Here is a 15,384-nt window from a genome sequence, read left to right on the forward strand (position 1 = left end):
ACTACTTCTTTCTTCTTCTTTCAGGACCTGAAGATCATCAACCCTAAATAAAGGAAGCCTATTCTGGTGTATAGATGCTACATTAGCCAGAATGCTTCCCTCTGCTGTCACTACCCTGAAAGGTTGTGTAAACCTGCGTGTGTTAATGTGTGTGTGTGTGTGTGAGAGAGAGAGAGAGAGAGAGTTGAGGCTGTAGAGAGATGGATACTGCAGAAAAGCACTTCATGTGGCTCCTAAACCTCAGCTCGCTCCCTCTGACTGGATCACACAGTCGAAGCGAGTGGCCTCAGTGGAGCGGGGGCGTGCTGAGACACGGCGGTGTGTGCATGCGCGTCTGTAGGTTTGTTCGTGACTGTGTGGGTGTGAGTTATTTTTAAGCCTAAGCCAAAATACTGATATACAGCACAGTACAGATTCACATACCGATATTGTTCTGAGATTAAATTCGATCATTAACATCTCAACCCCCCCAAAATTAAGGATTTCATAACAATGGAAATAAATAGTTATGGTCGGGACTGTGCTGTCTCTTGCACCGCTCCTACTGTAAGTTTCTCTGACCTGTCTGAAGATGAGCTCGTGCTCTGCCTGTCGCTCCCGCTGCTGCAGCTCCTCCTCCAGCTGGTCAGGAGGCTCCTGTTTGATGGTGACTCCACGCGGCAGGCCTTCAGTCGGGTCGTTCAGGGCCTGATGCTCCCTCAGCTCCTCCTCGGTCTCCTCCGGGTGGCTTTCATGCTGCCTGCCTGGCTCGTTTGGTTTAGTGGCCATGATCTACAAAAATTCAAGTGAAACATACGGTGGAATGCATGAGCGAAAAGCATCATTTGCTTTTTAACATGTTGAAGATGTTTTAAACATAAATGTAATGTGCAAATTTAACAACAGCATGTGCGTTATTAGACTGTATTACTACTCAACACGCATTCAGGTCCATACATATTTGAATGCTGGAAGATAATTGTTTTTATTCTTGAATATAAGATCAAAGTGCAGGCTTTCGGTTTTGATAAAAGTGTATTTACGTTTAAAGGATGCAAACACTCCAGGAATTAAAAAAACAAACCAAAAGCAATTATTACAAACTAACAATAATAAATGAAATTGTCATATGTAATACTATAAGACGTGAAATGTGGAAACCTTACACATAAACAGCAGCTGGATTTTTGTCTCCTTGCAAAACTTTTACATGCCTGAAAAGCTCGGAAATGAAACGTGCGGAAGAGGCAGAAAGGCGCTCTGCGAGGGCTTTGCTGCAGCTGTCTTCAGTTCCTGCTTGTTCTTAAGGTGCTTTGCCTTCAGGAAGTGACATGCATGCTTAATTTGATTCAGGTCAGGCGACTGACTTACTTGGCTATCACCCTGCAAATATTTGTCCAATGACTTTTGAAGCATTTGAGTATCGGAGATCGACAGCACATACAGTAATACAGTCCTTTGTATTTAAGCTCAGATCCAATGTGCTGTGTTACATAGCTGAAAGCATTAACAGGGTTTTTTAGTGTTGTTTTTTTTTCTAATCTTTTATCCAGTGTCGCAATATCGCAGTAGAAGATATGCACACAGCTGCGGAGTAACGGTGCCTTAACTGAAGCTCTTAATCACTAAAAAGTGTTTTGCTTCTTGCATGCATTACATTTCTGAGCTTTTCAAGCATGTAAAGGTTTTGCTCAAGCGACTAAAAGCCCAGAAAAGAAACTGATATGAATTGCTTTATGGTCATTCGTTCCTTTAGGGATTCGTGTCACATGAAAGTTGTAGTGTTAGGGCCGTCCTATTGCACAACCGGCAATTTATGATTGTTAAGGCTGGGACATAGTTTCCACAAGACGACACAGGCCATCTGAACACAATTACATTTACATATTTGGCTGACGCGTTAATCCAAAGCGACTTGCCGCTGAGACGGGATGTATCTGAGCAGCTGAGGGTTGAGGGACTTGCCTGAGGACTCAACAGTAGAAGTGCAGGGATTTGAAATTTTATCCTCATGAAGCCTAATCCGCCAATGCCAATGCATTTAGAGAAGAACGGTACCCTGTCGTAACATATCTATAATTTGCAAGTTTGTTTGACTGAAAAGGTGGAAAAGGAACACGGTCTCTTCGATATTCTGGTCTCTGGACTTATCCGGGTCTAATTTCCGGCTTCAGAATGTTTTTTTGCCGTTTGATCTCCCCTGCGCGATCGAACATCATTTCCGTGAAACGTATTGTTTCCGACGGCTTTGTCGGCGTCACTAGCGCTCAACGTTCTTATATACTGTACAGGGAGACGATTACACTGAATTAACTACAGAGCGGCACGGATGGTGCGGGAGCCTGACGAGACAGCAGGATGCCAGATTCCTCGGCACCGGAGCGGGATCCGTTACCGAAGGGCAAAAGAGGTGAACCTCACCACGGGGGGCTCGTCAGACACGAAACCATGAGAAACGTCTTAAGCGCACATGGGCCGGCAATACGATCTGGCAATAACGCACGACTCCTGTGCTGAGAAACTGAAACGAGGGCATGTCATAACACAGAGAGAGAAGAAGGGAGGATAGAGATACGCGGGTAGAAACGCAGGAGGCTTTTGTTCTTTTATGGCTGCTGACACTCCACCCTTCGAGAAACTGCCTCCTGCCCTATCGCCACGGCAAGATCACACACACCCCTACAAACAGAGAGACACACACACATAGACACACAAACACAGGAGCTAGAGCCAATGCTGGCAAGAGCATAGCATTGTGGCTTCGAGCCAAGGGAACATCTTTGACGTCAGAGTGCTTGGCAATGCCTCGTCCCTGTCCTCAGTTCTCCAAACAAACTTTGCTTTTTTTTTTTTTTTTTTCAATTTTCTTTCTTTCCACAACCCCCACCTCTCTCTCTTTCTCTCTCCCTATCTCTCTCTTGCTCTCTTTCTTACATTCGAACTCATTTAAAGTGGAAATTCACCGAGGTTGAATGGCTGTGTAAGCAGTGATTAAGCTGTTCTGTGCACAATGTGAAGAAAAAGTAGAAAGACGGCACAAAAAAGCTGAACAGATTAAAGAAAAGATTAGACGCATTTCAGAAGAAGAAGTCAGGTTTTTCCGTTAAGCGACTAGATAATGCATTTGCAGAAATGTAAACACCTGATTTATGTATATGGTGTTGTATATATTTGCATGTATGTACAGTGAAGTGCAAACCAAACACACACCAGAAACATGCTAAAAAAACAACAACAACAATGCAGAAGCTCGAAACTCAGAGTCTTCCTTGCTGTAAGCACTTCACATGCTCGTGTGGTGCACATATCTTTCTGACTGCACGTAAACAGGGGAAATGCCACAGAAGTATTACATTCCTCTAATGTCTGCAGAGCGAGCGGCGAACACCGCCACTTCCAGGGTCCTCGGCCTGTTTATGAAAGCCACCTCGCATTTCCAGCCTGTCTGTGCGTGTGTGCAGATCATGAGGCCAAGCAGTTGCAATGCCATCAGCCCTGCGTCAGACATACACACACAACCCAGAGACGGGGGCTGGGGGGGGATGTGGGCGCTATTATTTTTCCCCTTTGGTCTACTTAATGCTCTGGCAACAGTTGTTATCTGAATGCATGATGAGAGAAGGAAGGATGTGAAAAGAATAAGCGGAGAGGAAGAGAAATAGTCAGCGAGAGGGGAATGGAAGGAAAACAGCATGACGAAAAGAGTGAGAGATAAAGAGGGAGACGGGAGCGATGAAGAATAGAAAAGGAGGAGTGCAAGAGAGAGAGAGAGAGAAGCGTAGTGAAAAATACAGGGGTAGAGTATAAGTATGAAAGACAGACAGAGAGAGAGAGAGAGAGACAATAATAGAGAGAGAAAAGAGAAACAACAAGGAAAAAAAACAGACGGAGGGAAGAGAATATGAAAGGAGGGCAGAAATGAGAGACAAATAGGGAAAGGTAGAAAGGAAGAGAGACAAAGAGAATGAAAGGGGAATAGGATGACAAAGGAAAAAAAGAAAGGGAGAGAAAGAATGAGGGGGGAAATCATTACTGGAGTATTACTCTACGCCCACACTCATCTCATGACACTGCATTAAGAGCGCAGCTCACACACACCCACACACATACACAAAGCTACGCTCCGTGAGCTTCCGATGTGACCAAATAAGGCATGTGCATCCTCCTGGTTGCCATAGTGACAAGGGGACTACAGAGAGAGAGACCGAAGAGAAAGTAGGGAAGAGAAGGGAAGAAGAGAGGGATGGAGAGATGGAGCGAGTGTACCTTGCTGATGTGGAGCTGCTGCTGTTGGAAGTGCTGTTTCTGTTTGACCAGGAACTGCTGGTGCTGCTGCTGGACCACTAGCTGCTGCAGGGCCTGGGTGTTCTGGGGCAGAGGAGCTGACTGGGTTCGACCCAGCGGCCGGTGAGGACGCAGCTTATGGATGGAGGGAGACTGAAGGGGCAGACCGCTCAGACCTAGATAGAGTGAAAAAAAGAGGTTCAATTTTTTTTGTTTTTTGCTACCCTAAAATTATACTTACCTCATTCATCCAAGACCCTTTTTCCATTCCTTCATCTGTCCTTATATCCATCCTCTTATCCATTTAACCTCTCATCAATCTATCCATCCATCCTATCCCTACACTCCTTTAGTAATCTATCAATCCATCCCATTTATCATGTTATTTATCAATTCCATGTCCATCCATCCTCACAACCATCAATCCCATGTCCATCTATCCTCACAACCATCCATCTCATCATTAGATCATTATTCACTATTCTCTAACAGATCCCCATTCTTTCCATTCTATTATCCACTCCTCTAGTAATCTACCCATCCATCATCTCATTGATCAAGCCACCTATCAATCCCATGTCTATCCATCCTCACTTCTATTCATCTATTACCTCATTATTTTATTCATCCTCCATCCTCTTATCAATTTCTGCCTACATCTATCCAGTTATTCATGCATCCATCCTTCCAGTTATCCAGAAATCCATCCACCCATTCATCTCCAGCCTGGGTGATCTAGATCTAGACACCATGACACACATTATTTCAATATTTTATCCATCTTCCATTCTCATCATTCATTCCATTCATCCTCCTATCTTCCTATCCATCCATCCATTGTTCGTTTACTTATCCATCCATCCATCCATCCATCCATCCATCCATCCATCCATCCAAACACCCACAGACCCACACTAAACAACTAAATCAAACTGTACTGCAAGTGCACAGTGTTGCCACATCCCAAATATTCAGTAACAATACTCAAATAAGCTTTGCGAATTAGGTGGTGATTGATTTGTGTTAATGACCCAAAGGTTGACCCAACCACACCATTATACCACCTCCACCAGCCTGGACTGTTAACAAAAAAACGCAGGTCGCATCCATGAAGTCATCCTGTTATAGCCAAATTCTGACCTTTAAGTCTGTCTACATCTGTGAAAATCAAGATTCATCAGACTACACAATGGTTTTCCAGTTTGACTTGAATAGCCCTTGTTTAACAGCCCTTACCAGCTAGCTATCCAGTGACAGCTACCAACCGTGAGGAGGGTAAGAGATAACATGTGGTCCACTGGGCCTTGATGCCAGCTGATCATGTGAACCATAACACACTCAGAGTTTAGGTGGCTACTGTTTCTCTGATTGACAAACCAAACATCACGGCTAATTTTGCCCCAAGTCAGAAGGCGCCATTTTTAAGATTTAAACACACAATTTGTGGGGGGGTGCACACACCACTGTCTCCTGCATTAGTAAATGCATTCTTTTTGAACAGCTTAACATATTGTAAAGCTCTAGGAGGCCGTACTTACTGGCAGTGACTTTTTTGTCACATGTGCACACAGTTTACTTGTAACATGCAATCAGGCTCTCCCTTGGATGCTTCTGGAAGCGTCAGGATCAGAACAATGAGGCCAAAGCTTGGAGATCTAGCGCTCCAGATTATGTGCAAGGGGGCCAGGGGTAGCTCAGTGGTTAAGGCATTGGATTACGGTTCGGAAGATCCCAGGTTCAAACCCCACAACCACCAAGTTGCCACTGTTGGGCCCTTGAGCAAGGCCCCTAACGCTCAACTGCTCAGATGTGTAATGAGATAAAAATGTAAGTCGCTCTGGATAAGAGCGTCTGCCAGATGCCCAAATGTAAATGTAAATGTGCCTACCCTCGTTTGAGGTTTCAGCCTTGGTAGTTTCATTTGCACTGTTTAACAATAGACGTTGTCACAAACTTTGTAGAAATTTTTCGGCTTTATAGAAATTTGGATGTAGAAGTAGATCATTAATGAGCAGGGCAGATGTGACAACAACTGCCCGAGACGTTGTGAGGGAGGGACCAGATTCCAAAGGGAACCTGTGCACGTCACATGATAAACAGACAAAGGCTGTGTTTATAAACCTCCAAGAAACTGACAAATCATCAGTGGAGTATGGCGTCAGTGAGAAAATTCTCATATCAGACAGGACTTGGTATGTATATTCAACAATCAGTGCTGTCTGGTGACTCCTCTTGACTTCTTCTAAGTAGCATTGTGTAGCGGTGCTCCTCTACCGTAAAGCACTATCCACACTGTTCACCCTCTCTGCAGCGTCTCTGTTACTGCACACTGGTTTCAATAATCTCTTGAACAGATGAGAAGAGCTCAGCACAGACGGTCATGATAGAGGAGCGGGTCCGTCTGAGCGAAGAGCCGACCATCAAACAAATTTCTCTTTGTCGACCGGGCGGAAGTATCGACTCGCCTGCTGCCATCATGCCGAGCTCAGCGGGAGGCTAATTAACATCGTCTATGACTGATTTCATTAAAATAAGGCTTCCTTAGAGCCAATCAGCGCAAACTGATGACAATTTATTAGGGATAATGTCCGTTAAGTAGCGCTAAGCGCGGAGCCGCACACCCAACTGTGAGAGTATAGCTTGATAATGAACTAACCCTTCGTTTTGTTTACCAAATCAATCTGCTTAATGATTGTGAAGGGTTCCATCTGATTTAGGGCATAAACTGTACATTTAACAATCCGCCTCAAAGGAAAACCAGTAGATCCAAGTTAAATACTAAATGATGCACTTTGAGCAATATTGTTCTTTTGTTTTGCCATTTATAGGAAATTACACACAAGGCTCATCAACAAACAGTTTTGAAATCTTATCACTGTGATGAAATTAAATCAATATTAATTATAACCAGTTGCTGGGTAAAAGCAAAATTTTATCTGTGCATTAAAGAACAAAACTTGACCCTGTGCTGTATTTCTGTCATCAAAGTGGAAGTACCAAATTATTAGTAGTATTTAAAGATGGGGAAACAAATCATCCAAACACTATCTAAAAATTGAAAGCGTTAATAAGCATCTAATCTTCCTTTTTCTTTAAACCTATTCATTACACACACACTTGCATGTCTCAAACCACCACGAGCGCTAATTGGTCAAAAATCGTCCTGTAGCAACCCGCATGCTTACAAGTGGCGGTAAAACTTTGTCGTTTCTTTAAAATCCTACAGGAGGTACACTCTGAACTATTTACACATTTTCAACCAGTGAGGTTAGTTTACAATATAAAAATAATAAATAAAAATAATAATTATGGCGGATGATTGCGATATGTGCTGCTCAGTTGAAAGCTCTCTTGCTTAATTAAATTTAAAGTAAAATGTTTGTATTTTAAGTTAGTTTGTATTGTTTAAATGCTGTGTTTTTTTATGTAAAAAAGTTTAAAAGTGTAAAGAAGCCCTAAGTGGTGCAGTGGTAAAGTGCAATCATCTAGAGATCCCTGGTTCGATTCCCGGGTGATGCTGTACCCTCTTGCAGCTAAAGGTCTAGAGAGAGCTTGTTAAATTATGTTGTGTTGTTAATTTTTGTTGTTGCATGTATGTAGCACCTTGGTCCTGGAGGAACGTTGTTTCGTTTTCACTGTGTACTGAACTGTATATGGTTGGAATGACAATAAAAGCCTACTTGACTTGACTTGAGCTGATTAGCCGAGCTCTCTCAGAGGGCAGGGATGGGAGGCACTTAGTGCTGCTACATTAATCACGGCTCTACAGCCAATCAGGGATGTCTGTGAGCTCACGCAAGCGGTAGGAGCGGATAGCGCTGTCCTCCGAGTGTATTACACCGCCCCCAACGGTGCGTGAGCGAGCAGTTTGAAAATATGCGGTCAGCTGGCATCACGTGGTTCGGAGGAAACATGGGATAGTCTATGAGCGAGTTAACTGAGTGGTCGCTTATGTGGGTTAAATGTGGGCGCCCCCTAGTGACTGGGAGATACTGGATACCACTAAATTGAAGAGAAAATTAGGAAAAAGTTCTAGAAAAAATATAAATTAAAAAAATAAAAATTAAAACAAAATCGGGTGGATTTTTTTTTTTATATTGAATCAGAATATTTATTAAATTCGCAATATTTATTGAATCAGAACCCAGGTATTGTGATATTGTAGCAGGAAGTGACTGGTAATTTGCAGTCCTGATTGTTGTCATTATTCATAGAAAAAAATTGGTAATTAATTGCTCTCCGTAATTCAGGATGCTCTTAAAAAAAGAAAAAAAAACTAGTTTGTTTAGATCTGCTTGTGTTTTTTGCCACTGTCATGACTACGATAAACTCTGTCTAAAAATCAGTTTAAAAATATGACTACTTTACTTACTACGGTATCAGTAGTCAAATTTCTAAATTTTATTTTAAAATCCAAATACTAAGCGTAACGTTTATTATTCTTTTTTAGGAAAAACTCCATCCTTTAAAGATATCCGTCAAAATCTAATTATATTGCCTTCAATATTATAATGTGTTAGTACTGCATTGTGTACACGTTGCATAACTGACGTGAAAGCAATCGTGCATGTCTGCAGATAAATTCAAGTATAACCCTTGCCTTAAAGTAAAACACAAACCTGAAATCTGTGTCTGCTCCAGCAGGGCCATGTGCTGCAGCAAGGGGTTGTGGGCGGAGCCTCCTTCCCGCTCCAAGGCCGAGGCAGCCAGGTATGAGGGGAGGTGGGCTCCAGCGATGAACGGAGTGGTTATGGGTAGTCCGGGCTGCAGGCCTGCTATCGCCAGGCGCTCACCATCCTGCTGGCCAGACGCCACCTGGTGAAAGACAGGAACGGGACACAAAAGCAAAGAAAGGCAAAAAAAAAAAAATTATGTGTGAATTGTGAAAGAGAACATATCAAATCTCAGAAAAGTCAAATAACAGAGACTGTGTTTCTCTCAAAAGCAATACGAATGTTAGATGTGTATTGTAGGGGGTCTGTGTCTGCGTCAGCATGCAGCGGTCAGTCATTGTGTCTCAATGGGTCCTTTCTGAGGATCGCAGTGGCACTGAAAAGCCACATACAGCACACTGGCGGTCTAGACAGCAGCCTTCTATGTGGACTCTTCAGATTAATGACCGATCGGAGGCAAACCCCCGTGTCAGAGAGTAAGGGGGAAAAAATGAGGAAAAATGCGTCAGAGAGACACAGAGGGCGATCAGAAAGCGTAAGAAGTGATAAAGACAAAAGTTTGAGCTAAAGATAGACCGATTATGAGAGATATGCGTGTGAGGGGTGAGAGTATGTGAGAGTGAGAGAAAGAGTCTGCGAAAGGGAGATGAAACCACTCACAGTGGTGGAGCCGGTGGCTGGCAAGCCCAGAGTGATGTTTGGGAGGGAGGGGGATGTGTACAGAGACAGCTGGCTAACAGGACCCTCTCTGCTGGCAAGACGATGTGCCAGGAAAGGCTGGAAAAGAGCAAAACACACACACACACACACACACACACACACACACACACACACACAAATAAATAAACGCTGTGATCATAACTAACGGCTCTGTGCGGTGGTGTAAAAACCTATGCGCGCACACACACACACACACACACACACACACTATCCACAGCATAATCTAAGCACTTCAGTGCCATGTAAAGCAGCAATATGACTGCTGGATAAAGTCCATATTTATTTTGTTACACTTATTTAGTAAAATTAGCGACAAATCACAAAAATTCTCTTTCATGATGTACTTTTCCAGGTTTTCACTTTTGTACAGGTTCCGAGTTTCGGCTGAAGCATTATGTGAAATGTGAGCCGTACCTCCACTGGATTGTTGGAGATTGAGCTGGTGATGCCGTTCTCGTTAGTGATGTTGTTCGAGCTGTTGTTGGGTGAGCTCGGGCCAGACCCTGGTGCGCTGTTACAAGCTGATTCTTTAAAAAAATACAATAATAAAAAAACACACGCACACAAGATGTAATAAATATTGCATAACTACTGCAGTTAACTCACTCTGACAAGCTGGTCTGAAATAGAAGAGTCTGTTATTTCTGGGTTTTGTTATTGACTTGCTCACCTGTCACGTCCAGGGAGCGTTTCTTGGCCGTAGTCACTGGGCCGTCCCTCCTCCTCAGCAGCGGGCTGCTCCGCCGCTCCGTCACCTTCTGCTTCAGCCTGGAGCGCAGCTTCAGATTCGGCTCTGACGCTGCGGGGAGCCCAAACACACACTGTGTTCACATCGCAGTCTGTCGGATCATGCTCAAATTCTTTTTTTCTTTTCCGGCACATAATCTGAGACTAATCTGCTACGCTGTGTTTACAAAAGATATCACGTTAGAAAGGTACCATAACATCAAAGGCACACACACGCTCTAACCGAGCACCATTTTGGGCACCAAGGTCAATCGAGTCGAGCGATGCTGGAATTCGGGAACTGGCTTGAGCAAGAAGCATTAATCCGTGTCGAGCTATAATCCCGGAACTGAGTGCTTTCCCACACACCGTCGACTTGACCATTAGCATTTCAAACCACTAGTACCTCCGTCTCCACTCCCCTCATTTAGTGGACCTACCCTAACGACCCATGATTAGCATGTGACCGTGTGTCAAACATCCAGTGGCCAATAATAAGTGCATCCAAAGATCATTAATGGTGCTTAAAGCCCACTGGGTTTTGGTCAATATTAAGTGCGGTCAGTACCCACTGAGAAAATGACCATAAGCACCATCTTTCCATCGTTCACACCCATTTGGAAACACTAAGCTAAACCTGTCTTAATGCACTTATCTACAACGTCCAGGTTCTATAACTTGAAGTACTTTCTGAAGAGCACTCTGAATTAAATAGCGGGCCGTGCGGTTTGCGATTAGCAAACTAGGTGAACGTGAGGATGGCGGCTTCTTGTAAAAGGCAGGACCATTCCCAGGCATCTTTCTTAAAGAATGTACTGCATCCTGCCATTAAGACCACGCATTAGTCAAAGCTGAGGAACACAGCTGCCAAAGACTGAATTAAGCTTTGCCCTTTGCCTTTTCAAAAGTGAAGTCTCTAGCAAGTGCACTAATGGCAAGAAACTAGCCTTTCCTACCCTGAGCTGAACGGTTGCTAAGGTCTCCTCACCAGCAGGATAGTCGACCAGGACTACAGTTTGGAAACGCACCATGGCAAACCATTTTGCGTAACAGAACAGTAGATGTTTGAAAGACAAGCAATGATGATCAGACTGGTGTAACAAAATTTGTCTTCACAAAGAAATGAACATACATTTCCAAAAACATGAAAACGCACACAAAAAAAAACACAATTAGAAAATATATTTTGGCATAATCAGTGAAGAGATTCATGTAGAGTGGGGTATTAATTGTAATAGAGTGGACTTGTGTGTATCCATGGATGGCAGCCAGCAGCAGGGCATCGCCAGCTGTAATTGGAATGAATGGGGGCTACCATGAGGCCACGGACCAGGGGACATCCCCCCCCCCCCCCACCCCCCCCCCCCCCCCCGCCCTCGTGCTCTCTGCGAAAGTGTTAACGTGGCAAAAGCGAAGCTTAGAGATCGGCAGTAGAAACAGACACAGGGTCACAGGGTGGTTAGACTTGCTGACTTTCAAGAGTTTTTACATGAGCACTTGTATATTTACTAAAGCGCTCTAATACCTGCTGATGGCAAATATGTACACGTTTTTACAACCGCGCTTACTCTACGAATTACATACTGTATACAAGAAGCTGAGTGATAAAGTACAGTAGGTATTAGATTAGATTAGATTAGATTTCATTCAACTTTACCGTCATTGTGCAAAGTACACGTACAGTATAGAGCCAATGAAACGCATTGTGCTATCAATATACTGGTGCAGATTTTAATGTACACAGAATGGCCAATTAGGATGTTACTCATCATGTGCAGAAACTTGAGTACCTGTAGTATTTTTAACTTTAACATTTTAGGAAATGTACAGTAGGTTAATTAGATTCCACTTTCGCATCATTATTCTGCCAATTCTCAGTTACTAATTAAAAATACAGCTACTAACTAGAAAGGGTGAAGACACACTTCTTATAAGCCACCTAAAGCAAGCAATCACATCTAGTGCTGCTCACAAGGCAGCGTAACACACTTAAGGAAAGCACTAGAAAGGACGTAGTGTCAAGTAGTGCCCTGATTGACAAGAGAGAGTGTAACGTTATCAATCCCAACATAAGAGCGATGACTAGTACTCCTTCGGCATCATTGGGATTTGATTAGACTCAAAAGGATTATGTTTATCACCACTAAGCACCCCTTATGCTGGAACTAGTCTATTACTAAAGTCCAATAAAAAAAATAAAAAAAACGCAGTATTAAATAAACTAAAAAAAAATATTCAGATGTTTGGTAAAACTTTAAGGTTTAGAGTGAAACCATTTTCAAAGGTGTTAAAAATAAGAATATTTGAAAACACAGCCTTGGGGTTAGGAAGTGTATTGTAGTGTAGCACCAGGGTATAATCCTGGGCTCCGTTCGGGGTAATCGACAGAATAATATGAGTGAAGTAATAATGGTGTAACGATTCAGGCCCCTAAACTCTTAAAGCTGCAGCAAGTTCTCTTTTTTATCAGACACACTCTGACTCTACTGCGATAACGGTATTCATACGTTTCTAAACCTTTCCAGTTGTTAATACCAGCCTCTGTTGCTAAACACTGCACAAAATAACCAAAACTAGTCCTGGGCACTTCATCTATCCATCTATATGTCAAAAAAAAAAAAAAGGAGTGAGGAATTTTTAATGTTTTTTTTTTATCATATTATTTTTTTTAAAGTAACTTGTCATTTTAGATGTTGCATTAGTATTTATCATAATGTTTGCTTCATCTTTTATCACACATCCTGCATGATGCATCATGGGACGTATTACCTGAATATTGCAGATAACCATGAAAATGTTATTACCTGCTGTAAAAAAAAAAAAAAAAAAAAGAACTAAATTGCTCTAAAATTCACACACAACGCAAACATTACCCGTGTACTACTACACGAGCTTGGAGATATTAAACCGCTGAGAACGCCGCAGTCTGTTCAGCCAACATCAGATCCCGAACTGTAATAAGAAAGGATTTACAGCTGTAGACCTTACCTCACCTCGCGCTGTCGTTCTACACAGGGACGCCTTTGTTACGGGAAATGTGCTTCTGTATGGATTAGCCTATAACATTCTCTCATAAAAAGACAAAGTAACGCCGCATGGGAGTACGTCTCAAACACACACCATCTGGGCTCCCCGCGTCTCGCTTCTTGCCAATATTGCGCGTAGATCACATGGTCGAACGGGAAGGATAGGAATTAAAAGTGAGGTTGAATTGCAAAGCCAGGCTTATTTTGACCTCCTGCAGTAGTAACAATAGAAAACAGAGAAGTACTGCTCAGCGTGACCTCCCGTAAGTGCGCTGATTAAAATGCATAAAACGGGTTATTAATCAGATACTAAAGAGATCTTGGTTGCATGAAAGATGGTTATCTGTGTGCACCCTGGGTAGACACTGAATTCTGAGAAGGCAATTGCGAAAACATTACCAGAAGAATAGCTATTGTAGGCTCAGTGATGTTTGTGTCATTGGCAAGAGCGGATTAAAGACAGCCGAGCGCGGAGCACAATGCATCGGGTTCTTCACGGGGCCATAAAACAAGAACATTAGAAACCCAACTGTTGATGTGCGCATTGCATTTCGGCACAGGTGCTTAAATAGACGCGCATTAAGACTGATGAGGGAAGCGATGCTAATTGTTCAGCGATCATCTCGTCAGAATCCGGTCCAGCCGAAGCCCATGGAGATGTGGAAATGACTCGGGCTTCGCACAAGCATTAATCAATCTCGGAGTTTATACACTCATTAACTCCACATCACAGTTCATCAAAGGCTAAGACGCCTTTTGCATGCTGATGAATAACTACAGTAACCATTTCCCTGAGAAAAACGATTTTCTCTGTTCTGGGGGTCTACTCGTCTTTATTCGGGGCATAATGAAGGCACCCTGGTACACCGGGGGGAAGAGGAGCGCCATTCTGCATCTGCACCTGACACGGCTGAGGAACGCGACTGACAAAGACGAGGAGGTAAAAAAGAGACAGCAGAAGGAGAGGCGAGGAAAGCCATTCCCTCCTGCACTATAAAGCTTGATGAAGGCTGATGAGAAAGCTCTGCAAGGGAGTTTAAGTGCCATCAAGGACACGCAGCGACTGTGCCAGCTATGGCGAGTCACCAGCCGAGTGCAGTAGAACGAGCAGGAAATGATACACAAGTCGTCTGCTGAGATCCATTTAATAAGCGCTTAGCGCTGTTAGAAAGGGTTCGAATCAGGTGAATGAGCTCCGAGAGCTGTTCATGGTCTAATATAAGGGAGGAGAGCACACAATGTACCATGTGAGGAATGAGTACTGTCCTCAGCAGCACTGAGGGCACAGTAATGGCTCAGTCTCAAGGGACTGGCGCATGGATAAACAAATATGTGGCAACGTTTAGGACACCGAGATGTGCCTGTGGAAAAGTTCATCAGGTTCTAAAGCTCATTAGGCATTAGGCCATTGAGACAGCGTACTTCTCTTTACTGGTTTTAGCACTGCATGCTGGGAAAGTGACACAAAAGTAATAATCAAAATTGATTTACAATATTCACAGCAGCTGGTTTGTAAAAAAATAGGCCTTTTATTTTTAAAAATGTTTATCCCTAATAAAAAGAATATATGTTCAATACAGTAAGTAACAAAAAAAAACAGAAAAATATATATATTGCATGTGATACCCTGGTCATTCAGTACATTCAGGTCGTCAGCTGACTTCATCTTATTGCACATACCGCTGTTGAGAATAGACCTGACCAACTGAGACAACCCCAGAGCATAACCTTGGCTCTAGAGGCGTGTACAGTGGGTACCATACCTGATGGGTGTATCACTTCATGCTCTTCCCTTTTGAACTCATCAGACCACATGACCTTTTTCCATTGCTCAAAAGTCCCAATTTTATGCTCTCTAGCAAACTGAATCCTTTTTCACTAACAAGTGGTTTTCTTATGCCCATACTGCTGTGTTCTTGTTGCACTGGGTATGTGGAAATGCTCTTACATTCACTATTAATCCATTCATGATTCAT

The 15,384-nt window shown here is 43.1% G+C and overlaps 1 protein-coding gene across 2 annotated transcripts in view; it reads right to left on the reverse strand.

The window, feature by feature from the left end:
* hdac4 (histone deacetylase 4) overlaps positions 1-15,384 on the reverse strand; it is a 188,602-nt gene that overhangs the window by 38,736 nt on the left and 134,482 nt on the right. For both annotated transcript variants that reach the window (XM_053495963.1, XM_053495964.1), the window contains 6 exons: positions 10,327-10,455; positions 10,071-10,183; positions 9,597-9,713; positions 8,883-9,078; positions 4,246-4,439; positions 562-771 (listed from right to left, as the gene is read on the reverse strand). In XM_053495963.1, the coding sequence (XP_053351938.1) occupies positions 562-771; positions 4,246-4,439; positions 8,883-9,078; positions 9,597-9,713; positions 10,071-10,183; positions 10,327-10,455 (959 nt within the window). The remainder of the gene's footprint in view (positions 1-561; positions 772-4,245; positions 4,440-8,882; positions 9,079-9,596; positions 9,714-10,070; positions 10,184-10,326; positions 10,456-15,384) is intronic.

The sequence above is a fragment of the Clarias gariepinus genome, chromosome 5, assembly GCF_024256425.1.
Source record: "Clarias gariepinus isolate MV-2021 ecotype Netherlands chromosome 5, CGAR_prim_01v2, whole genome shotgun sequence".
Classification (NCBI taxonomy): domain Eukaryota; kingdom Metazoa; phylum Chordata; class Actinopteri; order Siluriformes; family Clariidae; genus Clarias; species Clarias gariepinus.